The sequence below is a fragment of the Aphelocoma coerulescens genome (assembly GCF_041296385.1).
Source record: "Aphelocoma coerulescens isolate FSJ_1873_10779 chromosome Z unlocalized genomic scaffold, UR_Acoe_1.0 ChrZ, whole genome shotgun sequence".
In the NCBI taxonomy this organism is placed as follows: Eukaryota; Metazoa; Chordata; class Aves; order Passeriformes; family Corvidae; genus Aphelocoma; species Aphelocoma coerulescens.
Window position 1 is genome coordinate 9,079,384 of NW_027184085.1, and position 13,977 is coordinate 9,093,360.

At 56.2% G+C, this 13,977-nt stretch overlaps 2 protein-coding genes across 6 annotated transcripts; both read right to left on the reverse strand.

Moving 5' to 3' along the window:
- Window positions 1-2,692: 2,692 nt before the first annotated feature.
- RPP25L (ribonuclease P/MRP subunit p25 like) lies at window positions 2,693-5,776 on the reverse strand. 5 transcript variants are annotated; one of them, XM_069002511.1, is made up of 2 exons: window positions 5,256-5,776; window positions 2,693-4,045 (listed from the first exon to the last, which is right to left on the reverse strand). In XM_069002511.1, exon 2 carries the CDS (start codon window positions 4,034-4,036, stop codon window positions 3,488-3,490), a length of 549 nt encoding a protein of 182 aa, XP_068858612.1. In that variant the 5' UTR covers window positions 4,037-4,045; window positions 5,256-5,776; the 3' UTR covers window positions 2,693-3,487. The 5 variants fall into 5 exon arrangements, with proteins under 5 accessions (XP_068858612.1, XP_068858611.1, XP_068858613.1 ...); XM_069002510.1 differs by lacking the exon at window positions 5,256-5,776 and adding an exon at window positions 4,981-5,053; XM_069002512.1 differs by lacking the exon at window positions 5,256-5,776 and adding an exon at window positions 4,638-4,954.
- Window positions 5,777-5,857: 81 nt separating this feature from the next.
- DCTN3 (dynactin subunit 3) lies at window positions 5,858-10,394 on the reverse strand. The gene is made up of 7 exons (XM_069002506.1): window positions 10,277-10,394; window positions 10,073-10,157; window positions 9,081-9,167; window positions 8,114-8,197; window positions 7,476-7,534; window positions 6,668-6,727; window positions 5,858-6,232 (listed from the first exon to the last, which is right to left on the reverse strand). The coding sequence occupies exons 1-7, from the start codon at window positions 10,373-10,375 to the stop codon at window positions 6,143-6,145; spliced, it is 564 nt and encodes a 187-aa protein (XP_068858607.1). The 5' UTR covers window positions 10,376-10,394; the 3' UTR covers window positions 5,858-6,142.
- Between the last annotated feature and the right edge of the window lie 3,583 nt (window positions 10,395-13,977).

A 13,977-nucleotide genomic window follows, 5' to 3' on the forward strand; every position in this document is an offset into this window, starting at 1 on the left:
CCGGTACTGAGCCCGGTGCTGAGCCCGGTGCTGCCCCCGGCACTGAGCCCGGTGCTGCCCCCGGCACTGCCCCCGCTACTGAGCCCGGTGCTGAGCCCGGTACTGCCCCCGGTACTGAGCCCGGAACTGAGCCCGGTACTGCCCCCGGCACTGCCCCCGGTACTGAGCCCGGTGCTGCCCCCGGCACTGCCCCCGGTACTGAGCCCGGTGCTGAGCCCGGTACTGCCCCCGGCACTGCCCCCGGTACTGAGCCCGGAACTGAGCCCGGTACTGCCCCCGGCACTGAGCCCGGTGCTGAGTCCGGTACTGAGTCCGGTACTGAGCCCGGTGCTGCCCCCGGCACTGCCCCCGGTACTGAGCCCGGTGCTGAGCCCGGTGCTGCCCCCGGCACTGAGCCCGGTACTGAGCCCGGTGCTGAGCCCGGTACTGCCCCCGGTACTGAGCCCGGTACTGAGCCCGGCACTGCCCCCGGTACTGAGCCCGGTGCTGCCCCCGGCACTGCCCCCGGTACTGAGCCCGGTGCTGCCCCCGGCACTGCCCCCGGCACTGAGCCCGGTGCTGCCCCCGGTAATGAGCCCGGCACTGCCCCCGGTACTGAGCCCGGTGCTGCCCCCGGCACTGCCCCCGGTAATGACCCCGGTAATGACCCCGGTACTGAGCCTGGTGCTGCCCCCGGTGCTGCCCCGGTACTTTCACCGGTACTGCCCCCCCGCTGCTGCTGGTGCAGCCCTGCCTGCGTCCTGCTGTCCCTGCCCTCCGGTGCTGCCTGCCCTGCCGTGCCACCGCCCGGCTCTCACCGCTGCTGCCTGTCCCGCCCTGCCCCTGCACACACACACACGAACACACACACGAACACACACACGAACACGCGTGCACCTGATCCCACACACACCGGGGCTTGAGGATGCTGAGGACGGACTTGCCAGGGTTCGACTGGGGTCCTTCCCAGGTCACAAGAGCTACAGGCAGGCGGCAGGGTAGGCAGAGACCCCCATCATAACCCAGGGAGGGGAGGGAACAGGACATCTAGGGACAATCAGTACCTGAGAACATGGGCAGCATCAGCCTCGCCAGCCCTCGCCAGCACAGCTGGCTTCTCCGTTCTGTCAGTGGGGAAACTGAGGTACAGGGCAGCCTGACCCCATGCACAGCTGCCAGCTTCCATATGGGCATTGCAGCCAGAGACACCCTGGTATGGGGCATCACCCCAAAGCGGGGATACTCTGGTGAATGACACAGATGTGACACCCAAAGGATGGCTGGGAGACAGCAGGAGGGGGCCTAGGGGTGGTTCCTGGAGACCCGCAGGAATTTGCAGTTGCTCTGAAAAGCCACATCCGGGCCCCAAGTACACCTGGTGACACAGATGCACGGCAGTGACACAGGGGTCTGTGGCAGCCAGGCATCCCCACATGGTGCGTCCCCACAGCAGAAGAGGCAGCTGGATGAAGGATGGGCGAAGGGCAGAGCAGTAAGGGAGCTGGAACGTCTCCTGGCTGACCCAAACCCATGGGTGTGATGATCAGGTAAAGCTCAGTCCTAAAGGGAGAATCACCACGTTAGCTGAGGATAACTTTCAGTGAAACAAAAGTAACAATCACTTAGCAGCTTTGATGAGAAGGCTTTAAACGTGCTCGGCCATGAGGGAAGGCTATACAGGCTGCCTGAGGACCTGGCTCCTGGCTCTCTAGTAAGAGGGTGTTTTGAGTAAACACAGACACATTGCCAGTTGAAATGTCAGAAGCCATCTGATCAGACACTCAAGTATCTTCCTTGGCATTTATGGCTAATCTGCTAATTAGTCAAGAAAAGCAGTCTCCCCCTTAGATGTAAGGGAGCAGCAGCTGGAAACAGCACAAAGATAAAAGATTAACTCTGCCCCATCCCCAGAACTCCCATGTGCTGGCACAGTGGACAGGTCCAAGTGTTTCCCTGACTACCTCCAGATAGTGGGGCAGGAAGCAGTGAAATCTCCAGAAGAGGAGGAGCAGGCATGTAAGCCTGGCACAGTCCCTGCTCTTTTGGATGCAAGGCAGGTGTCTGTGCGCCGCACAGGCAGGCGGAGTCTAGTCTGAAGGCATTGGGCTGCACGGGTAACACACTGCGCCTCTCCTGCTCCTCCTCACTTAGGTAAAATCTCTTCTTTAAACACTTCTATTGTTACCCCTTAACTGACAGTGCAGAGTGCTGGGTCCAGCTGGAGCTCACTACACAGGCAGGGACGCGGGAAGAGTGTGCAGGACAGGGAGTGCCCAGGACACAGTGTGAGCAGGGGCTGTTCAGGCAAGAGCTCACAGCCTGTCACAGCCCTTCTCCCCTGCCCAGAATTACTTACCAGAACTGCTCCAGGAGGGAAACTACTGCACAAGAAAAGATGATCTGTCCTTTGCCTCACTCAGCAGAGTCCAGGATGAGTCTTTTTGAGGCTACAGCTCCAGCCAGTTTCAAAGAGGAAAAAAAATTAGCAAAAAGCTGCACAGATAAAACCCATAACCTTGATCTATTTTGGATGTGAAAGGAGGTCAATATTTGGATATTAACGTCCTCTTGGATCAGGGTCCATTTACAGTCACGAGAGGAAAAAACGCAGAACAGCAGGAGAGCTGGAAGAGCAGAGCTTCAGCCAGCAGCCACAGCCCCACCACCAGTGCTTACAGGGTGACCTCCAGTGGGATGAGGAAGACATGACAAATTTCCAAGTTACATGAAGTTACACCTTTATTTTAAACCCATCTTTTTGCATTATCAAGGAGAAGAAAGAGGCAAGAACAGTATCCTTTAGAGCTTCCCATTACCACCACCCCAGAACAGCCACAGAGCCATAGGATTTCAGGCTGGTTACAACATGAGTTGACTGTTGCCCGTTTGGAGAGAGAACTGCGACCGCCAGCTCCGCTCACCCGAAGGGAGCTACGTGCAAGTGATGCCAGACGGAGCTATATCCTGGCAGTCCTACATTCAACCCCCTCTGACAGGCTCAGCAGAAGGACTCTTCAGGCACAGAAATGGCTGGCCCAACCCTGTGCCCTGCTGTCTGTACACTCATGAGCCCTGGCGATGCTGGCAGCTGCAGGGGAATTCCACACCACGTCCTGTCTCCGCTTTGTACCGGTCAGAACAACCTGCACCCAGCACACAGGCAGGTGTCTGTCCCACTGCCCAGGCTGCTGCACCCCCGGGCACCGGAAACCTGACTGGGGGGAGCAGCCCCCTCAATGGGGGTCATTGACAGCACACCAACAGTTCTTGCTCAAGCAGAGGCAATTCCCATCTTCCAAGAACCCCTAAGGAGTACAGCCTGGCAGCCTCTGGCAAGGGAACTTGTGAAAACACATTTTCAGATAGCTACGATCACACCCAGTTTTAACAGTCCACTCCTCCTGCCCTCCCCTCACACCTCTGAGTCCCCGTGTTCAGCAGCAGCTGTGCAGCCACAGCCCCGGGCTGGTTTCCACAGCTCCCCCGAGCCGCGTGTGGTGCCGCTGCCTCAGGGCCCCCCCAGTATTCCCCCGGTGGAGCGAGGGTGCTTCCCTGTGCTGCCGGCTCCCCGGCCTCCACCCTGCTTCCTCTTCATCTGTCCCTGCGATTCTGCTGTCAGTGTCTCAGTCCAGAAGGCATCAGAAGATCCTGGAGCCTGGTACCCTGGCTCCTGAGTATCCAGGGCATCTTTGCTGAGTAGGACACATATGGCAGGAATGTTTCTCTTCACTGTCAAGGCATCGAGGCCTGCCTCAGGCACAATGGGTTCCCAGATTTCTTCGATCTGTCTGAAGAGCACTTTGGTGATCTGGTGCAGCTCCTTGAGCCTTCGTTTCATGATTTCCACACAGGTGATGGTCTTGCTGACAGCCTTGCCTGAGCCAGTGAAAAGAATCTGCCTCACCGAGTCCTGCTCCATCTTGCTCATGGCATAGCCCATCAGATTCCTAATTTTGCTCCCGTCCTTCACCTTCATTTCAATAATATCAGCAGGCAGGTCAGTGAAAGGAAGAGGACAAGGTTTCTCCACGATTTTGGTCTTCTTATAGTTCTCCATTCTGCAGTGCTGGAAAGGAAAATGGACCCATGAACACCCAGCCCACTGTAATTGCTGCACAAAGAAATTCTCACCACAGTTAGCTACAACCTTTCCTCTGAAAGGCATTTTGAGCTATCAAGAGCTAGGAATCCTGAGATGGCATAACCAAAAGATTAGCCCAGTCCTCATAAGGACACACCTACACGTTACCACAGGGCAACATGAGCCTTGACAGGCAGGCTGTGAAAAAAATAGCATTGGTGTTGTGGGCCTAAACAAGATGACATAAAAAACACTGCTATATCTCAGGAGAAGACAAACCAAACAAGTGAGCTGGGGTTATTGAGAACAGAACTCAGGGTATGCTGGCCACAGCTGCACAAGAACATGCACAGGATGAATTCAAGCAGAGTTTATGTGCAGCACCTTGTGTTACAGAAACAGGCTCATGGGAGCCTGGCCAGCCCAACTGAGGATGAAACACTGTATATCACAGGGGAGATGGCAAGCCACGGGTTGCAGGAACAAAAAGTTTCCTCGAGGGAAAGACAGAAAGATCAGGTCCCACAGCTGCCGTCTCTGCCAAGGCAGGTGCCATCCTGACCTAAGTCTGCTTGACCTGTGCAGGGCACTCCACGTCTCCACCGCACAGCCCAAGGTGCTAAGGTCGCAGTACTTTGTTACCCGCCGGCTCCTGAGTCCCGGGCACCCAGACCCAGCATCCCGCACCCCAGCCTCCGCAGGGACACGGCAGCGCGGAGCCCCCGCTCCGAACCCTGGGAGCTCACGAGGCCCTCTTCCCCACACGGCCGCCGCCGCCATCAGTGCCTGGGGGCCCGGGAGGCGGGGCCGCGGCCCGAGGGTCCGTGGGGAGCTGAGACGCCGCGGTGAGATGCGGGAATGCCGCGGTGGGACTCAGGGATGCCCCGGTGGGGTGTGCAGCGTGCGGGACCCTCGCTCACCTGCGGCCGCCTCAGCCCGCCCTTCGACACAAGATGGCGGCCGGTGCCGGGCGCGCGCAAGCGCAAGGCGGGAGAGCGGGGCTCGGCAGCGGGGCCACGCCCATCGATCACGTGATTGGAGGGCGGGGCCATGGGCGGGGCGTGCCGCGGGCTCCGCCCACTCCCGTCACGGGCGATGGGGCGGGCCCGGGCCAGCCCCGGCTCCCAGCGGCACATCCCGCTCTCCCTGCACCGGGAACAGCCGCTGTGTCCCTGCGCGTGAGCCCCACCCTTACCTGAGCTCCCCAGGCATCCGGAGGGAGCCGGGGGTTTTGACACTGTGGTTTGACAACCAGTGAGGTTACTGATCAGGGAGAGTACAGGGACCGGCAAGCTCTTCTGGACTTCCTGTGGGGATTCTGCCCCATTCCTGCAGGACTCCCACGTCACACTCAGCTGAGATGTCTCACCAATCTGAAGGGTTTGAGACCCTTGCAAAAGCATGGCCTTGGAAACTCTCGGCTACAGCCAGACCAGACAAGGCACGGCTTGTGCCCCTGTAGGGAAAGAGCGAGCACAGGCTTTGGCTTGCAGCAGCCTCAGGAAAGCAGAAGCAGGATAAAGGCAAAAGCTGCTGCCTCCTCTCATCACAGAGATAGGAGAATGGCAAGGCAGAAAAGCTCTGTGAGACCAGATTCCCCTGGGCAGAGGCAACTCACACCAACAGGAAAAGTGAGGAAGACTGTGGGACTGGAAGGGATTTAGCTACCCTTGGTCCAAGGCTGAAAGGAACCACTGGCCATCTTCTGGAGGCTTCCAAGAGATCACTGTGTGGAGAGAAACCCCCCAGTCTCTGCCAGGAGCAGTCCTCACACCCAGGGAGAGACAGACAACCCAGTTAGCATTCCAGGATTTTACTGTGGCCCACAGTAGGAACAAAAAGGGGTTTTAAAAGATGTTAAAACCGATGCATTATAGGGAAGTGCAACTTTTGCAAACAGTGGCAGATTAAGGAGCAGGGTGGCTTCAACCGGGGGCTGGCACAGCTCTGTGCAGAGCCGGGTGCCCCAGGATCCTGCTGTGTCACTTCAGCATGCTCGCGCCAAGTGGGAAGGAGGCGGGACCAGCATGATGCAAGCTGTGCCACAGGGACCCTGGGCTTGCCATGCTCCCAGCTCTGCCGTCACTCTGCCACAGGTTTCGCTTGCTTGGCCGCTTCCAGACGTGTCAGGATTTCATTCCACTGCACAAACTGCTTGGAGAGAAGCAGGGTCTGGACATGACACTTAAGGAAAGTAACGTGGAAACTGCGAGGAAGAAACCAAGGTCAGAGCATCCCAACAGAGCTATTACAATCCTGATTTCTTGGGAGAGGCCCAGGGCACCAGGCTGTTGAAAGCCTACATGAATTCAATCTGTCCAGTGGCTGAGCCACTGCACAGCACCAAACACCCACAGGAGTCCAGGAGGCACTTCTGAACACCGCATACCACTGCAGTGCGAGGGCTTTCTACACAGCTTCCCTACCCACTGTGGTTTCAGGATGTGCCTTGGCACTGGGATCCTATGCAGAAAGGACAGGGACACAGGTGTCACCACATCAGAAAGGCTCTTAAACCCGGGGCTGGAGATCCAACAGGATCCAACAGGATCAGCCCAGGGGGAAGGGGTCAGTTCAGCTGTACCAGGCCCAAGGCTCAAAGGATACCATTTTGTTGTAGTCCTCAAGGAGTGTCTTGACACTGTCAGTGAGATCGTGACGCTTCTCCTGCAAAGAGGGGAGACGCAGTGCATGAGCAACACATAAGCTGGAGGACATCTACCCTTCCCAATCCCTGACAGTACGGCAGGAAGCTCATCCAAGGCCAGCACTGAGATCAGCGCCCAGGCCCTGGCTGTGGCTGCTCACTGCAGCTGGGCAGGTTTCCACAATCAAGAGGAAGGTCACAAACACTGGTGCTAAGAAGCACCAAAGCTCCTAGGATTGCACTGCTGCCTGCCTCTCCTCAGTATCCAGGCTTTGCTTGTCCCAGAGCAGAAACTCACGGCAAAATGCTGGAAGAGATCATTAGGAACTGCCCAGGCTACTCACTGCCAGCTCCAGGAGCACTCAAACAGGGAGGGAAAGGGTGAAGTGACAGGGTGACAGTGTCAACAATGTTCCAGAAACTAGGACACTGGAGGGGTGCAGTGCTTCACCTCAGTGTCTCAGTGAAAGGGGGAATTCATGATGGTTATACCCGCCACCGCTTACTAAGTGTCACTGAAAGCTCTGTTTTGATCAAGGTTATGGTAGGCAGATTTCCAACTTGGACTCAATTGACAGAAATCCTGGCTCCTTTTCCCCCTTGGAGTACTTAAACTTCTTTAAGACTGTAGTATGCATATTCTTGACTGCAAAAAAACTGCCATAAATGAGCAATTCCAGCAGCTGCAAATACAAGGGGTGTCAGTACAGCCACTTGCAAAAGGTTCCTATGCCCTTCTAGTCAATACTGATAGAATATTCACGGTACCTGCTGCTGTATGTGGATCTGTGAGAGCCGCTGCAGTTTGGCTGCATGGTCAGGAACCGCTGGAAGCACAGAGAAATCAGTTTGGGTTGTTTTACAGCACATGGGAATAGTTTCCAAAATAAGGCCCATTCCTCCTCCGTGAGCACAGCATGGCAAAACTCCACTTGCTGAGTGCAAGTGCTCCACACTACAGATAAACCTCATACGGGATTAAAAAACTACTTAACTACCCTGCACACAGCAGGAGCTCAGGGATGCCCACAGCGAGGGCTACTCAAGAACTACATCAGAGGAAACCACTTGGGTAGCAGTTGAAAAGGCATCTGTCTGTGTCAGGAACAGGGATGTTCTGGATGTAGAAGAGCTCACAGAAAGGAATGACCTGCCAGTCTCCACCCTCTCTGCCACACTGCTGTCTCCAGCCTGCTTCACAAGCTACTCTATCACCTCCTTGACCTTGCAAGGGAGGCTAGGGCAGCATGAGGCAGGAGCAGACCAAGTTTATACCCAGTTTACTCTCACATCACTAAGCTGTCCTCTTCTCTAGTCTCAGGCTCAAGAGAAAAGAAAGAAAACAGGACAGGCTGCAGCTTAGCAGGTGGCATTTGCAGCTCCAGCTTGCAGAAAAATGTGCATACCTTGGATACTGGTGCTATCCAAGATGGGCTGGAGATTCTTCACCTGCTCCAGAAGGGCTGCACGGGCAGGAATAGCCTGTTCCTCTGTTGTGGGGTGACAAGAAGCAACATCAGTAAACACAAAACAGTGCTTTGGCTTTTCACAAACAGTGGTAATTTTCTAGCTGATCTGTCTCTACAGAAAGGGGCTTGTTCATGATTTTATTTACACTTTGTGCTGCACATCCCTGGGTCTTGATTCAGAGCAATTTCACGCAGGAGAATCCCCACTGAGTTGTGGGGATAGGACAAGGAGTACTGGGTACAAATTGAAAGAGGGGACATTTAGGCTTGATATTAGGAAGAAATTCTTTACTGTGAGCGTGGTGATACACTGGCATAGGTTGCCCAGGAGCTTGTGGACGCTCCATACCTGGCAGTGTTCAAGGCCAGGTTGGATGGCCTGGTCAGGTTGGGGAGGTGCCCCTGTCCACGGCAGGGTGGGTCGGGACTGGATGGTCCTTAAAGTCCCTTCCACCCCTTAACATTCCATGACTCTATGAAATTCCATTCACAGACTATACCATCACAGTTGATCAAACTCCTTGGGTCAAAAGAGAACAAGGCTAGGGGGTGCTGAAATACACCCAAATGTTTTTTACTTTTGTCACAGCCTAGATAATTCAGGAAGTGGGGTGAGGAAACCATTCTAGCTCCAGCTTTTCTGACCAGCCTTCGATTAATTCAGGGCTAAAGTGAATGCTCAATATGGGAGAGATCAGAGCTGATAAAACTGCAGTGTGGCTGTGCACAAGGGAGCACTGAGGGTGACAGACACCTTTGTACAAACCACCTCTCTGATACCTCCATGGAGCGTACCGTGCCCTGTCTTTACAACTGAAAAAATCCATCTCAATCCATCTTAAGTAAAGGACGCCTTTTTGCAGTGCTACAAAAGCCTCCTGTTTCCCCTTGTTTCATGCCATACCTGCCAAGATGAATTGCAGCTTCATAGCGTCTGGAACAGCCATCCTATCAATGTACTGAGGGTCAAGGTATTTTATTACATCTTCAACTGGAGGGATAAACAGGTTTGGAGACAAAAAGTAGGGGAGATGTCATGGCATTCACAAGTGCAACTTCCCCCGCATGCCATGTATCAGATTACTTTGCAAACGCTCCTCACTTAGCTGCCGCATTTCCTCCCCGCCCAGATTCAGTAATTTCCATGTGATTTTGGAGCACTGTGGCCAAGAACTGACAAATGGCTCAAGCCAGGAAGCCACTGCGTTAGGGACAACTGCTAATACTGCTTTTTGTCTGGGTAACAATACCAAAGGTGAGTGAAATCTGCTTCCTCCCACGCTCAGGACAAAACCAGCCAACAGCCCCCCATCCTGGTCCTTAAAATCATCCATAAATACATGGCTTATGCTTTCATACTGAGCAGCCACTGCACACTTGGACCACAACGACCCTTCCTGTGACAACACACAGCAAAACCTGGCCAAGAGGCAGCTCTGCAGGACAAAGTTCCCCCCAGTTAGGAGGCAACTCCCCACATCTGTCCACTGAGTGTGAACCTTATTGGTGCCACCACACACAGACGGCAGAGGTACTTCAGCATGCCCAAGAAGTCCAAGTGTGCAGGAATTCATTTCAGGCGCTCATGTTCCGAGAACCTTCAGGGGCTGCACTTCAGGCAGAGCAAATCCTGGCACTGACACGGGCAGATGGACATTTAGTAACTAACAGGCTGCAGCGGTCCGTTTCCCACCTCCGACCGCTGAGCTGAAGGATTGCGAGCACAAAACCCTCTTTCAGTTACTTACTTCTGTGCCAAACACGCAAAATAAGGGCTCAAAATCAGGAGGTGTGGGGAAAGGGAAGGTGCTTTTGTTTAGAGCAGCGAAACGCCACGGTTTGGAGCTCCCCTCTCCTGCCCTCCGCGATTCTTTCCCTTCCACGAGACCCGCTCACTTTTCTTAAACAGGATTTTGATCCTCTCCCTCTTGCCAGCGATATTGTTCAGCGCCACCTGCACCTTCACCAGCTCGTCCGCCACCTGCAGAAGCACAGAGGGAGGGGACGGGGCTGTCAGGCCCTGCCGGGCCGCGGCATCCCAGGCCCCTCCGGGCCGCGCCAAGCGGCCCCCGGCCTCTCCCCGCAGCTCCCCCCGGGCACCTTTCGCGGCCCGCATCCCCCGCCGCCGAGGCCGACGCGCTGCTCCAGCTCCTCCAGCCGCCACTGCAGCCGCCGCAGCTCCGCAGCGCCCGCCGCCATCTTCGTGCCGGGCGGAAGCGGCCGCGCCTCACTTCCGGCGCTCCCCGGCCGTTGCCATGGCGGCGCGTTGCTAAGGGCCGCGGTTGCCATGGAGACGGGAGGGGAGGCCTCGGATGGCGGAGCGGAGCCCCTCTCAGAGGATGCGGGACGGTCGATGGCGATTTGCACAGAGGGAGGCGTCCAGCCTTCCCGCTGCTCGGGAGGGCGGTCGATGGCGGCTTCATTCCGGCGTGGTCCACCAGGAAAGAGGCGCTCGGATGTATTAAAAGGAATTGATATAGCGATCGGTGTGCATGCAGGCCCTTTGAAATACGGGAGGCTGCCGCGGGCTTTCCCCCAGGCTTCTATTTGCCCTCGTTCACCTTTCTGTTATCGACTGCCACAGGTGACACTTGCAAAGAAGAGAAGCACTAATGAATGGTGCAGCCAACCCCAGTGTCACCGCTGCCTTCAGCTGGCATTCACAATTACACGGATCTCTGACAGGGATGAAATTAATTCATAGTAGGAGCATCTGCCACAGAATAAAGTCCAGAGGGCTTCCCAACTGCAGGGCAAGAAGTATCCTGGGGTGCATCGGGAAGAGTGTGGCCAGCAGGTGAAAGGGAGGTGATCCTGCCCCTCTACTCAGCTCTGGTGAGGCCACATCCAGAGGGCTGTGTCAGTTCTGGGCTCCTCAGGACAAAAAAGACAAGGAGCTACTGGAGAGGGTCCACAGAGACCACAAAGATGATCTGGGGTCTGGAGCATCTCTTTGCTGAGGAGGAAATGCGGGAACTGAGCCTGTTGAGTTGGGATAAAATACTGAGAGGTGATCTCATTAATGCATTTTAATATCTCAAAAACAGGTGTCAGAGACGATGGGGCCAGACTCTTTTTTGTGGTTCCCTGTTACAGGATGAGAAACAATGGCCATAAGATAAAACAGAAGGAAGAATTTCCTTATTTTGAGGGTGGCAGAATCCTGGAACAGCTGCCCAGGGAGGTCTTGGAGTCTCCCTCTCTGGAGACATCCAAACACCATCTGGATATGTTCCTTTGTCACTGCTCCAGGTCACCCTGCAGGGGGATTGGACTGGTTGATCCCCAGGGGTCCCTTTCAGCCCTGATAATTCTGTGATTCTGCGAATTTTAAAAACACCTTTTGATGTCATTCTCTGTTTCCCAGGGCTCAGCCTGCAACTGCTCCATCATGTCCACATGACTTCAGCAGTGCCAGGATGAGCATGGGGCTGGGTGTTACACTGCCATACCCCAGGCACCAGGGGACAACAAGCCAAGGTTCTAAGCCACTCTTTTAGATAAAAACCATCTGCTAATAGCAGGTACTTTGCTAGCACGGCCGGTAATGTGGGACGGATGGCTTTGGAGAACCCTCCCATTGTCCTTTGCTGAAACCTAAACCCACCGTGCCCTGAAAAATCTTTGTCCTTATAGAAGTGTTCCTACTGGGAGTTACGCAGGCCTACCGGGATGCAGGAGGGAGCTGTGGGGTGGCCCAGTGCCTCAGTGGCCCCTACGCCCCCCCAAAGCACCTGCAGAAGCTGTGCAGAGCACTTGGGCAGCAGGGGAAAGCTGAAGCTTCGTGTGTGCTGCCTTTTCTTCCTAAGGATCGATTACTGGGACCTTCAGAGGGGAAGAGCTGAGCTTTGTTCCACAAAGGCGACAAATAGAAATGGCTTCATTAGCAGAAGCGCCCGGGGGCTGCAGAAGGGGCCGGGGGCTGCAGGGGGGGCAGGGGCTGTGCACACAGCAATGGTCTGTGCTTAGAGAGTACCAGCTCTACCGTAGTCTGCACCCAGCATGATGGGCAATGCCCCAAATACACAAACGCCTGTACTAGAGGGTCCCACACCACTCAGTACCCTGAGATGAGAAACTCAGGCAGTCCTGGGACTCAAGCAGCTGGGGGCTTTGGGACTGTCCCATCTACCCTTTAGAGTCCTATCCAGTTTGCAAGCCCTGGAAAGGAGCTCCAGCTACAGCGCTGACTGCCCACAGCCCAGCACAGGGAGTCAGTTCTCTGCTCCTTGGGAATGAGAAGAGGCCTTTGACCACATCCCCATCCCTGGAGCCTGCAGGGGAACACGGATGCAACCACTTGCCCCCGGCCCAGTGCTGAAGCTGGATCCAGGGCTCCTGCGGCTGGGCTGGATTGTCCCCTCATCCTCCGCCTTCTCTCTCCTGCTCAATTACAGTCCCTGCAGGACATGGGGAAGCAGGCATCAATCACGGCTAGTTACTCAGGTGACAGCAGCTGTGTCCCCAAGCTCCCCAGGGAGCATGGAAACACACATCACCCTCTGAGCCTGGTAATGAGTGGGGACGCTGTCCCTCATGTGCCCTGCCGGCTCCCTGGGGCTGCGGTGCTCGATGAGCTGTGGCCAGCACTTCACAGCAGTGACAAGGGACACAAGACCCCAATTAAGGCTGCATCAATCCCACTCCAGCTCTTCTTGGTACACTCGCAAACACCTCCTCCCCCCCTCCTCCCCCCCGGTGGTTTATGGTAAAATATACACACACCTCCCTTGCTCATGAACCTTCCCCCAACCCCGGTGGCCAGACCACAGGGGTGGACCCACCAGACCACCGGTCCTCTGCAGGGGTTTCGTGTCACCCCATGTCCTCAACATGTCCCCAGCGTGCCACTCCCACCCCCCGTGCCACCCCCGTGTCCCGAGGCTGGGTCCGGGGTGAGCAGCGCTGCTGCAGCACCCTGGACAGCGACAGCGCTGTCAGGGTGGGCTCGGGGGTCCGGGCGGCGGCTGCCTCCGGAGGGCTTGGCGTGTCCGCCTGCCCTGGGAATCCGCGCTGGGATGCCGGCGGAAGTCTGGATTGTGGCTGTCCCCGAGGGACTGGGGCTGTTCCCGAAGGACTGAGGATGTCCTCGACGGGCTGGGTTGGGCCTGCCCCCGAGGAACTGTGTCGCCGGGAGGCTTCAGGAGTGACTTTCAAACGGGAGTTTCTGTCCCCTTGGATGCCAAGGACCCGGCTTAATTGATGCCGGGGTGGACCTGTCTTCGTGGCTACCTCTGGCTGGAGTGACTGTCCCCACGGGAGTCCCCTGTGCCTCTTCAAATGTACAGGTGGCTGCACACGTGTGGAAGCCCATGTGTGAGCAGTGTGAGTGTGACAGTGTGAGTGTGCACACCACTGAGTCTGCACAAGGGAGCACAAGTGACCACCCATGTATACGTCTGTGCCTCCCGGCTCCACCACGGTCACCTGTGTCCTCTGTGGGCACTGCTCGGGTATCAGGCTGGCCCAGCACTGCTGGCATCTGGCCAGGTGCAACCTCACAGCCCTATGGCCACGGTCTCAGCAGCTCCAGGGCGATGTTCCTTTCCCGGCACAGGCAGCCTAGCAGGACCCCCACCCATGGGTGAGCTGCCACTGGGGGCTTCGTGGGGGCAAGCAGCCCCACAGCCTGGCTGGCACAGCCGGAGTTGGTGCCCTGTCTGATCCAGCCCATGTCTGAGGGCTCTGGTGGGTGTAGGGCATCTGTTTGCAAGTCAGAGCTCCCAGAAACCGAGCTGGAGGCAAGCATGAGGTGGGCTGTGAAACCTCAAGCACTACAGCTGTTACCCCAGGGTATCACA